The 13,109-nt window shown below is 39.9% G+C and overlaps 1 protein-coding gene across 3 annotated transcripts in view; it reads right to left on the bottom strand.

Annotated features, from left to right (window-relative positions):
- The window catches only part of pde5a (phosphodiesterase 5A), a 129,632-nt gene that overhangs the window by 64,935 nt on the left and 51,588 nt on the right, over positions 1–13,109 (bottom strand). For all 3 annotated transcript variants that reach the window (XM_023346291.1, XM_023346290.1, XM_023346293.1), the window contains exons 3-7: positions 12,349–12,522; positions 6,465–6,554; positions 2,277–2,348; positions 902–991; positions 692–829 (exon numbers count right to left, since the gene is read on the bottom strand). In XM_023346291.1, the coding sequence (XP_023202059.1) occupies positions 692–829; positions 902–991; positions 2,277–2,348; positions 6,465–6,554; positions 12,349–12,522 (564 nt within the window). The remainder of the gene's footprint in view (positions 1–691; positions 830–901; positions 992–2,276; positions 2,349–6,464; positions 6,555–12,348; positions 12,523–13,109) is intronic.

Here is a 13,109-nt window from a genome sequence, read left to right as displayed (position 1 = left end):
TCTCATTCTTCAACAACTCACTCAAACTCTGTCAGATTGGATAAAAAGGGTCTGTGAACATACATTTTAAAGTTTTGCCACATGTCCTCAATTGAATTTAGGCTTGGACTTTGATTAGGCCATTCTAAGACATTAATCTACTTTGATCTAAACCACTCCAGTGCACTGCTATCTGTATGTTTACGGTGGTTTTCCTGGTGGATGCCGAGAGTCTAATGCAGTCTCAGGTCTCCTGCAGTCTCTGGCACATTTTCTTTTACTGGATCAAGCTCCATAAACTCTGACCAACTTACTTGTTCCTGCTGAAGAAAAGCATACCCACAGCAAGATGCTGCCACCATTATATGTTTCATCATGGATATAGTGTATCAGATTGCATGGAGCTCAGAAAGTTTAAGTTTGGTCCAATTTGACCAGAACCCAACCCCAACTGCTTTAAACTTTAAACTGGTCTTTTTGGGGCAGTGGGTTCTTTAATATTCTCTAATAGCCCCTGAGGCCTTCATAGAACAGCTGGATTTAACACGACACATCTATCATTTGTGAAACACAATTAAAAATTGAAATGAAGCATCATTTACATTCCTTGTCACTATTATAATATGATAATATTACACAAGGTGTGAATGCTTTTGCAAGGAATCATACAAGTGGTTGATCAGTGTGTGTCTATGTGTGTTGGTGAACTGACCATTGAGTCGTCATCAGCAATGAAAACAGTGCAGGCCTGAGCCTGCATGAAGGACAGGATGGTTCCGGCAATCTTCCGCAGCACAACCTCCAAACACTGCTGCTCCTCAAAGATCAGTCTGGCCAGATCCAACAGCACCTGCACATTCAGCACATCACACACTACGCTACACCTGCATGTATGTGGTTCTGCGCAGACATTTACTCTTACCTGATTGCGTCTGTTTTCCAACTGCGAGGTCTCGTACAGCTGTGCATTGTGCAGAACTATGCCTGAAAAGGCTAGATAGGCTGAAAAATCCTGTTGGGAAGCAAAACAGTGAGCCAGTACCATGTAGTAGGACGTAAGTAAAAAATTATTTTTATCTACTGTATATAGCAAGTACTTCATGGTAAAATATAAATAGATATACATTTCATACAAGACTTTTGGGCTGAGATGAAGGGTGCAACTCTGGTGTGATACTGGGGCTCTCAGCTGGTGGTCGATGCTTCTTAAGGATGTTCTGGGCTGCAGGGATTGAGTTGGACCCAGGTGAGGCTCCAGCTACCTTAACCTCCCTAGAGCTATCTGATCAGGTGGGATGGTACAATGCCATGCACCTGGACGCCAGGGTGACCCCCTGCAAGGGGGGCCTGGGGCAGCAAGGTTGGTTGTTGAGGTTTGGTACCAGGGATTGCCTACTGACCACCAGGAGCCTGCCTTAACTACCCCTTAAAAGCCTCACAACACTCTTATTTTTTCAGTTTCCACCACCAGGTTCTCTGCTCTGACTTTGTTGTCTTCATCTTCCTAACTATCAGTTTCATCCTACAGTCCTCAAGCCAAAGCTGTCCAGCTACACTCTTAACTACCACCAACTTGCAGTCACTAATTTCCTTCAGATTATGTCTAAATAAGATGTAGTCCACCTGTGTGCTCCTACCTCCTCCTTTTATAAGTCACTGTATGTCCCTGCCTCTTCTGGGAGAAACAGGCATTTACAACATCCATTTTAATCATTTTCATAAAGTTCACCACCGCCTGTCCGTCTTCAGACAGATCTGGCCGAATCAAACATATTCCAGGGTTCTGTAGACAAGGCTAAACAGAACATGCCAAGAGACCCAAATGCTGCTTTATTCATAGATGAACTAGCCTGGCAATTGTACGTACGTAATTCTGCTCAATTCTCATCTCCCTTCAGTGCTCTATCTGGGAAATGAATTAATAAGTTGAAGCAAGAGGAATGTTTAAGGTATTTTATTTCAGGCAAACATGTTGTTCGGCTCAGGAGACCTCTCTCTTCACAGTGGAGGATGGTTGTTTATGGTATGGTTCACAGCTTCAAACTAGCGCCTTGCATATGCCTCAGCCAAATGTTAGCGATTGGATCCAATCAGATCCAGTCATTTCAAACTTCAACATAGTCCATGTCTCCAGCAAGCAATTACTTCTCAATATCCAAGGATCTATACCCTCTGGATGAAGCAAAGTGTAGAATAAAGGGCTGGTTTTTACCAGACTATGGATGAGGACTATCAACAGCAACAGTAAAACAGGGAAGAAAACCACTGGCAGATGTTACACAGTCAAACTGACCAACCTTCTCATCCTGTTCAGTGAAGGCACCATTCTCTCCACATTTTTTGTTAATAGCCTGAACCACTCCAACAACCTGCAATATGTAGGAATAATAATAAAGCAAAAACAAAGTAATTCACTTAGAGCAGCTTTATATCATCAGAAACCGTTGCAGAACAGCATGTCATGATATAAATTTCAGGATGGACCAAAATGCAGACAGGAGCTGGGAGCATGGATTATGTAGAAAGTTTTAGTAAAAAATGAAAAAATAAAAAAACACAGGGAGACAGAGCAGACCAAAAACCACAAATCCAAGAAAAATGCCAGCAAGAGACACAGGAAAAAAAGGTAAAACAACAGGGCATACTGGGAGGAACCAGCATAGAGTGTGAGAAGAGAAGAGTTTAAAGACTTTGAGGCTGAATGCTGAACAAAAGACGTGGGGCCTCATGTATGAAAGAGTGCAAAGCTTTCACACTAAAAATTGGTGTATGGAAATATTTTTGAAAAGTACAGTGCACAAAAAAATTCAGATGTATAAAAATGTGAACACACGTGGAAACACACCTTTCCTATACACATCTTAATGTGTGGGAAATGGAGCTCAGCTGTTGGTCCGTAAATACAGCCATAAATTAGAATAAAAACCCAGACGTCTGACACCACGTGAAGCAATAACCATGGAAACGGTGTCTTGCTTGTAATATTTTAAGTAACTGTAATGATAATAATTGTATATTTTACTTAATATGTGCCAGCAGAGCACATAAGGTTACTGCACAAAAATAATAAATTTCAAAGAAAAAATTTCAATTAGAATTAAAAACAAATAAAGAGATCTAAATGGAGATGCTTGTTTGAACAGCAAAGAGTTCAGCTGGGATTTAAAGAAAGACAGTGTGCCAAAGCTCGACTGAAGCACTGTCTGACCTGGCAGCAGCCCCAGCTGCACCAGTAACCAACAGCTCCTTCTTTAAGTTCTGCACAGAACTCTAGGATGATCACTCAGGGGAGAATTTAAATGCTAATGAAAAATCCTAAATATTTCCCAGCATATCATTATAGTTTCTGATCAAACGCTCCCTCCGAGTCCTTCTATTAGCGATGTTCTCCATTAGAGTCACACATTTATGTGGCACACCTTTGCGCAGCTGCTAACAGTGTGATTGTCCACACACCTGGATCACCTTAAGAATGATCAAACCTGACCTGTTTGGAGTTAATCTGCTAATTTGACCCCGTTTTCTTTTTCAGTGTGAATGAAATTACCCTGCAGACAACATGCATTTCATGCACTTGGACCAACAGACCAATGCGCAGTTACATCTTTACAAAAACTGAAGAAATTTACTACCAGTAATTTACATTCGAGTGAGGTTTTCCTTTAATTTTTATTTTATTTATGTTGTGTGTGTGTTATGTTGTTGTCATTGGATAAATGTGGTTCAATTTCATATTTTAAGTTTAAACAATAAAAGATTAAAATTATGAAAAAACATCAGGTTCTTGGTCTGAATGGAGTCAGGTTTCAGTGTATTTAGACTGATACACAGTTGCATCTTTATGTCAGTTTTGACGTTTTGTAGTTTGTTATTGTCCACATTAAAAGTTTGTGTGGCTGGCGCACATTTTCATGGCAGGTAAAAATTTGCGTATATTTACACAAACCTTTATGCCAAATTCATTTTTATACTTGCCGACTTGTGCATAAAATATGGTGCAGCAGATTGTTTGTGCATACACACACTTTATATATGATGATCCCCAAACTGATGAGCTAACGGTTTGCAGGTGTGAGGAGAAACAGCAGAAGGCAGGCAGAGGGGAGAGAGAGAAAATATAGCATGAGGGGTGGGAGGGGCGTGGCAGAATACACAAGGGAAAAAGAAATTAATCTAACACTAAGGAGTAATTAGACAAAAAAATGAGTAGAAATACTAAGAAGGACTAAACTAAAATAAAACAGAAACAAGACTGATCTAAACAAAGAAAGACTAAGGAACACAGAATAATCAAACTAGAATTAAATGATCAAAACACCAAAACAACCCAAGACCTTGACACAGCAAGATTATGTTAAATGTGTCACACTGTAAAATATAAAATATATACTATCAGTGTAAAAATATACTGCCTTCTGAGCTGATTTTGTGGACTTGGAGAAGGCATTTGACCATGTCCCTCTGGGACCCAAACTGTTATACTAAGAACAAAATTAACTAATTAACAGGTTCAAATCTCTAGAACTTACCCAACTCAACTTTCACATAACCTGGAAACTGTTGAAAACACCAGTGAACAGTCCAGTACAGGGTTTCCCCCAGTGTATGATAGGCCTGGTGGCCCACCATGCTTTACTAGCCCCACCACTAGGGTAAGCTTTTCTTTTTTATGTTTTTAGGAAAATAATAGTATTTTTTTAAAAAACAAAACTTTTTTTTAAAGCCAGATTGCAAGCGTCAGGAGGAACAGATTTATTCCTAAAAGATATGTTTATAGAAGAAAGGTTTATAAAGCTGGACCAATCGCACCTCTGCGCGTTGTCTCGTGCTAAAGCAGTTGGACGTCTTAAGTTTACCTCAGCAGGATCGTGCATGCCTCCTTTCACTCAAACTGGACTCAGGCTGACCTGTATGGATATTTACATCAATCCCCAGTGAGGAATTTTGTTTCTTTCCAGAGTTTTTGATCAAGGTAAGAGTTTAAACCCCACAGTGTTAGCTCTGGTGGCGCAGCTCTACGTGAACCGCAGGAACAACTTGTAGTTGCGCTTTCAGACATGCGTTGAGCGAAAATTCTTTGTCCACAAAGAATTTTGTGCGGCTTTTTCATGTCAACACGCTGCCCAGAGCCTGGCTCTGTCTGCGCTGATAAAGTCTGTGTTCCCGGTTGGTCGGTAACAAACCAGCGCTAACCTCGTCATGCAGGTTCAGCCAGGTGAGGAGCTTGCACGCTCTCCTCGTTAGTCATGCTTCACGCTGGTTTTATGTTATTTTATTATTGGTTTTAGTTATATTTTTCTGGTTACATGATGCATATATCAAATGCTTTGTCCACTTAGTCAGTCAGAGTTAATGTGCACGGCCTCGCGGAGATCTGAAAAACTGGACCAACCAAAATAGTTTCTGTGTCCCCTTGTTAAAAACTCAGACAGAATGGAAGAGCTACTAAAGCCACATTAAATTGAATCTCCCGTTTGTTCCGCATCTCAGTGAGGTGCAGCAGATTTAATTCATGCAGGGCCGGTCCAAGGCTGTATGAGGCCTGTAGCAGAATTTGACTTAGGGGCCCCTCTTGTTGCTAAAAGCATCAGCATCTCTAACACCTCTGTGTTAGATTTAATCTGGGACAGGGGGAGTAGTTTAATTAGCCAACCTAAGAAGCAATAAATTTTAATTGCAGTTTACTAATTTGTATTGGTGAACAAACAGAGCTCAAACTCAAAGATTAAACTCACAGCATCAGATTGTTGCTATGGTAACAAAACAGTCTAACTATGAATATTGTTCCTTGAAGTTGTACAAAGTAAACTTGCCAGCTCCTTAAAATCTTACATTTAAATGTTAAACAATTTAAAATCTTTTAATTAATGTATGTTGAAACCATTAAATCAAATTTAGCAGCATTGATAATCTCAATAAATAAATGTTACTTTTATGTATCTGTGGTTTGTGTTAAAATATTAGCATTTATGGGGCCCCTGAAGCCCTCGGGGGCCTCACGGAGCCGCTGACTTAATTTGGATTAAACAGAAGTTCAAATAATTAATATTCATTTTAATTGTATTTTTTTATTTGTTGTTTATAAGACTAGTTGTGGATTTAAATAGCATCTCACTGGCAATGTTTTCCTTTAACATATAATTACTCAGTAATATTTTTACATTTCCTGAATACTTAACATTTTTAATACAAAAACATGGTGGACTGCCATTGGACCGCCTCTGTGCTCCGACCAAAGGACTTGGCAAGTTTTCTGGGGGAAACCCTGCAGTGTGAAGTCAGTATTATATCTGCATGTAGCAAAACATGCAAAGGTGCCCCTGCTCCAATCATTGGTCATTGGTAATTATAAAGAAGGAGAAGGACTACCTTCACACTATTCACCTTAAAATCCACACCTATGTTGCTGAAATTGTGGCGCATCTGATTTCTAGTTCATCAGCCACAGAAAGCATTGAACAGAGTGTGAAGATATGCCACCTCACCTCTCCTCTGTGGTTCTTGATGGGTAGACAAAGGATACTTTGGGTTTTGTAGCCTGTGATCAGGTCAACTTCTGCATTGAATCTTGGGTCCTAGGGAGGCAAAAGTTCCACAAGTCATCTTGTTAGTATTAAGTGAGGTTACTTTGGTCCCAAACATAGTGTTCTTTCACAACATGGTATGTTGCAAAATATGACCAATTCTAAGCCCCGTACTTGATTGATAAGTCAAGTACGGGGCTTGTAAAGTTTTCATGTCCCTTGAACTACATTTGGGCATTTATCACATCGTTTATCATTTATTGTGATACATTTCTTTCTTATTTGTTGTTGTCACAATAAATTTCATATTATGTTTAGAACAAAACAAAACTGCCCATATTGTGAAGATTTTTATTGTTACGATTTTCTTAACTGTTAGTTCAGTCAGAGTATCAAGAAATACAAAAATATGATTAATGCAGTTATTGTGCACAGCTTAGTGATATAAATCGCACTTCTTTATGTGACTTGTGTCCTAAAGAATCATATGGGAATGTTTTTCAAGAGCAGTATTTCTGTTTGTGGGGCTATTATTGCTATTCAGCAATACAGTTACCTAAAAAGAAGTAGTGACTAGTTCTTATTGCCACTTTTAGTATCATCACAATAGTATCACAAAATATTGAGATAAAACTTTAACTCCATATCACTCGCCCCTACTCTGAACTCTTTTATGTGGATTTCATGTGACAAACCAACTGCAAGTAGCGTATATGGATGAAGTGAAAGGGAAAAAAGATGCATAGTTTACAATTAGGTTTTTTTGTAAATGAAGGTCTGAAAAGTCTGGAATTTATTTTCCCTCAGCATTACTGGATTGCCAGCTAAAGATATTTTGGGATACATCTCTCAGCGTAATATAGTTTGGTGAATATTGGTGAAGTTCATGTATTTTAAAGATCAGTGATTGGCAAGAAAACTGCAATAGTTGCACTCCTACTGTCATTTAATTTCAATATAACCCATCCATGTTAATAGCTCTAATGTGACAAAATGTTCAGATGGTATGAATATTTCTGCGTAGGAGTGTTCCTGGGTTAGAAATGGAACTGGTTCCATCTCCAACTCAAAGCACAGCTGCAGAGACCTCCTTTTGGCACCCCTGACTTAAACAAACTGCTCAGAAGTTGCAGAACGGAGGTTACACTTCAGCACAGCAGCAAATGAATGGACTGTTTGTTTAATTTTCTGACTTTTTATGTGCTGTGTGCAAACTTTAAATGTCAACAGACAGTAAGCAGAGCTTATACAAGAGCAGCAAACGGCTGAACAATGCATCAGCATCCGATCCAGACGTCACCTAGCCTCAACAAGCACTTCAGTGACCTACATTCACTGATACAGCTTCACTCCACCACAGAGTTTCAACCAAGCAGGCGAAAATGTAGGCCCACACAGACTCAAGTCAGGATGTACGCACTCTTCTTTATGAGGAAGGGAAAAAACTGTAAGGAAGCCTTCTCAAGTCCCAAAAGCACATCCACACAACTCTCAGCCAGTGACTGTTAAGAAGAAAAAAGGTTTGTGTACTTATTTGTTGGCTGATGGTAAGAAATGGCATGCATCACATTTATCAAAACATTACACTTCTGCTTGTATCTGATATATCCTCAACTACAAGCAGTGTTGTAGTCAAGACCATCTAACCCAAGACCAAGGCCAGAGTGCATCAAGACAGAGACAAGACCAAGACTTTTTGGGTCCAAAACAACCAGGTAGAGACTGAGTCAAGACCAAGGCCAGCTGCATGACAATAAAATGTGAAATATGACTAAAAACGGCTTCTAAAATTGAACTGAAAGATCCACATTCTCATAAAAACACCTAGATATTAATGCTTAGAGCTAAAATAAATAATTATCAATTTAAGCTCTTGTTCTGTTTTGCTTCAATCTCTGTGCCACAAGCTGCGGAGGTATCATGTCGCCCCAAACAAGATAATGCCCTGGGTAGTTGCTCATATGGCCAATGTCAGAAACCACCACTGTCTGAATCATTGAACAGAGCAATCATGACCATGCACTAACGGTAAACAACGCTCAACTATGAACACTGACCAAGTGGAAAAAAGCAAGAAGTAACCAAGCAAAAGGAGTGCACCATGACTGTCACTCTGTCTCCCGCTGTATGCAGGGCCGCAACTACATATTTTTGAGGTGGATGCGAACATCATCATTGTAGGCTAGCTTAAGCTAACCTGAATATTTACAAGTCTCTTGTTGATACACTGACATTTCTTACCTTCTGTCTTTCAACCACTTTGAAAAGCTTTTCTTCGTCTCTCCAACATCTTTATCCTTCCCCCTCTTCCGTTTTCTGTTTTGGGCCCCGGAGTTTTTTTCTGCGCCCCATCTTTAGCTCCCTGTTGTTGAGGCATTACTACAAATTTAAAAGAAAACAAAACGCGCCTCAGCCGCTGCCCAAGCTGCCTGTATGGGAGGGGGGCGCCTAATCAGTGCTGTTCCTCTGTTATTGATCATTTCATACACAAACAGCTGTTAAGTACATAAAATGCTGACTATATAAAAAAAAATTCCCCACATCGTTTTTGCGCCCCCTCTAGTGCAGCGCCCCTATGCGTTGCATACACTGCATAGCCACCTTTTGCGCCACTGGCTGTATGAATCCAGGTAGCGCACAGATGACAGGTGACGAAAATAATCAAAGCGCAATGAGCATGCGCTCTGTGTGATCTAACGTTCTTGTATTTTATTTATTCGATTATTAAATAAGTATATATATATATATGCTATAATAAAGTAACTACTGCAGTGTGCACTGAGCATTACAAAAACAAAGAACAGTTCTCAGTGAGACTCCAGTCCTATCGTTAATAGTGAAGAACCGTTCAGAAGAATCGGCTCGTTCTTGGTCACAGCGTTGACGCATGTGTGACACAGGAGTGAGTCAACACCTCCGCACAATAACCGCAGCAAGTGACAGCTTTTATCATCGGACATGCATGCAACAGGTTTGTCCCTGTACAGCTAGCTTAGCCAACATCACTTCCACAGAGCTTACCTTTCTTTCAAAGTGACGATAAAAGTTGGACGTATCCCCCACTATCTCTGAAAGCGAAGCGCTGCTGAATTCACTTGTTGTCATACGCTTTTATTACCGACGATTAGACAGACATCTTCTCCCACTCCGAGACAAACACTGCGCGCTGTCTCAAAGTGCGGCGTTATATGGGGTTCCATTTGTGTCAAAAATAAGTAGAAGTCATATGTGTAGATGTTGTTGGTCTATGTTGTTGCTATGTGTCTTTGGAAGATGTCGATGGTCTTACTGCTTTATGGTTATGTTGATGTTGCATGTAGATGTTGCATATGTAGGTGACGCATATGTTAGACGTTGCATATGTCTATGTTGCATATGTTATGTCTCTAACTGCGTTGTGGTTATTACTCACTGTCATCTTGTCAATTCATCTGCAGTAAAGCAGTGAACCCCTTGCAGATGTTTTTTGATGTAACTTCTGTGATTGGTCAATGTCGTTGGTCCATGCTGTTAGTTCATGTCGTTGGTCAGTGTTGCTGTTGCCTGTTCTTTTCAGCATTAATAAGTTTTGAAGTAGGTCATATCTGATCAAAGTGTTTATATAAATTATTAGTGTTTTCAAAATGCTTACATTTCTATCTTGTATTTTCTTCAGGCATCTACCGCTCCCTCCCACTCCTTCCTCAAATGCTCAGAAGTTCACTTTGGGACTGTCAACAAATGTCCAAACCAAACACTTCTGACAAACAAATGAAATAAACGACACCGGTTGTACAGGGGCCTAACAGCCCTTATCAAAGGGCCTGGTACACTATACTCCCAAAGCACCCCCCACAGGGCTCCCAGAGAAACTATTGGCAGTGAACGCAGAGCGTCAACCAATCAGAGAGACTCCGCTATGTGATGTAGTGGTCTGTGAATGTTGGCCTGCCAGGTGATGCAGGCACCGATGTGGGTCAGCACATTATCAAACTGGGCTCAGGTGAGACTAAGACAGCACTGATAGCAACCCTCGGCAGCGCCCGGCTACCTGTGAAACTCGAACACCTTTGAATTATCTGGTAAATTCAAACAGCGACATTCTGTTGCTTCCATTAAATAAAACCAAGACACTCTCGATATTTCATCCACCATTGTTAAAAGTAACAGGGTGAGCAAAAAAAGCAGGAGGCTTTTAATAATGTGCGTTATGCTGTTATCATCTTTTGCCATTGTTTGTTCAATAAAAACTGAACACGAAATGTTCACCAAAGACATCTGAACCTGAACCTTGGTCTATGTCGTTCATTACATAATATTTTGGTGCCAATCTCTCAATTTAATCTGCCATTGTACAAAGACACTGCCAACGGAAAAGGACTACAACGATTTTGATGCGTTTGACAAGCATCTACAGCAAAATGTGAAGCGTCTGACTTCAAAGTACACACGCATCCAACTTGAAGCATCGGACACTTTTTTCACATTCAGTCTGAATGCAGCGTAACAGCTTAACTTATAGGCAGCAGAAGTTATATTCCACAGTAACATGTCCTGGATGAGTAATTGATCAAATATGATTTAGTATTTCAAAATGATGACATCAAACACATAAAATATAATGTTATATAAAAATCCTGGCATTTTAAAGACAAAAAAATACAACAAATATCTGGACGTTGTGTGTTAATCCACTTCTTTTGCTTTTGCTGCTCCTCTTAGAATGTCTGTCTGGCTGTATGGTTAGAAGGTTTTCCAGATGTTGGAGTAGAGGATATGATCCTCTTTCTCTTGCTGCTCTTTGGTCTTGCGCATTATTAACAGCTGTGGTCATACTTGAACTTTTGAAATGATGATCAGCTGTTACAAAAACAACAAAAAACCATTTTGTTGCCACAGTTACGCATCAAAGCAACTGCCTGGAAGCAAAAATGTAACAGCATCTAAAACCACCTAAACCAGTAATGGGAGCTCTACTACATGTGGTCACTTTGGCCCCTAATCACATTAGGGAGGCCAGAACAAATATATCAAATGTTTTTTTTATTTATATAGCACATTTTCAGCAACAATGCAATACAAAGTGCTTTACAGGAATTAAAAGGAAATACAGACAAAATAACAAACCAAATGCAAAAGAAGGAAAAGCTAATAATGTTGATCCAAAGTAAATAAACTAGATGTAAAAAATCTAGGATTTATATTTGAGTCCTCATTGGGTTTCGACTCCTTTCAGATCTAATTCCATCCTGTGGGATGGATGGTCAGGCAAAACAAGAATGGATGGACAGACATATAGATAGACATATACTGTATATGGACAGACAATGGGTGCATGTTGAATGGTGGAATGGAAGGTCAGGCAATAGAGGGATGGATGGATAAATGGATGGATGTTGAATGGATGGACAAAAGATGGATAAATGGACAATGAATGGGCGGACCGATGGATGTATTTTGCAAATTGCTCTTTTTTCGTTAGTGTCATTAGTCAGTCAGACAGAGAGAAAGACATACTGACAGAATAGAAAATTATGACACCACAAGGATGGATGGATAGTGCCATTGTAAATAGTTTTTTTTTCAATTGGTAGCTGGAGAAATATGACCATGTAGATCACTTTACTAAAATGGCAGCAAATAAGTGTGTGTGTATTTTCGTGTATAGTAAGGATAAAGCCTTCAAATTAGCCCTAATTTCACTTTCATTGGTTTAGTCTCCTGTGAGCTGTGGTCAAGACCTTTACTCTGTCATCAAGAACAACTAACTGACCCCAAAGCAAATCCAACTATTAGAACACAGACACAAACTCATAAACCATGGTAAAAATAACCACACATTGCAAAAAAAAAGCACAGACTTCACCTCATATGCATTCTTGATATTGAGCAGCTGCCCTGTGGAAGCTACATGCCCCACTATCCCCTTGTTCCACTCTAGTCGGATGCAGCTGGTGGATGATTCTTCCAATGTGGATCCTTCAGCAACATCAAACAGCCGGCTGACCAAAAACTTCCTGTTGGAGCTGTCTTCACCCACCTGGAAAAACAAGCACACAATCATTCAGCCTGATTCCCAAAAGAAGTTTGTGGAGAGAGGGATGCTTCTGAAATGGGAGTCAGAGTTGTTTTATCGCAATAGAGCTTTGGAACGTGACGTCACTGCTCTAGGCGTAGGGATATGAGCGCCATCTTGTGAGGCCATAAACATAACCGAGAAAACAACTGTCTCACAGATATTTTGAATTTTTGAATCTAAGTTACTTAAAATTATTTAGCAATGGTTTGAACTTGCTGCATTATTGGATGTAATGTCTGATGACACGACCGAAACAGTAAAAAGGTGGAAAACGGACTTTAGTTTCACTGTTTTTCTGCCTGTAAACAACGCGAGGAGGCTAAGCTATCGGACAAAAAGGAGACGAATATCCCGGGTATCAGTGGTGAGACGTCCTGATATTACGTTCTCCAACATCCCAAGATACCTACAAGTTTGCTCCAGAAATGTCCATTCTGGTGAGTGTCTAAATTCGCTTTGCTGGTGTTGTGTCATAATGTTTTGCTATGATTTTGTCTGGGTGTACTCATGTTCAGTTACAGTTGAGTTCATTTAAGTGGGTCAACCTT

This window comes from Xiphophorus maculatus, chromosome 14 (assembly GCF_002775205.1).
Source record: "Xiphophorus maculatus strain JP 163 A chromosome 14, X_maculatus-5.0-male, whole genome shotgun sequence".
Classification (NCBI taxonomy): domain Eukaryota; kingdom Metazoa; phylum Chordata; class Actinopteri; order Cyprinodontiformes; family Poeciliidae; genus Xiphophorus; species Xiphophorus maculatus.
The sequence above is the reverse complement of the archived record's forward strand: the minus strand, read 5'-3'. Positions and strand labels throughout refer to the sequence as shown.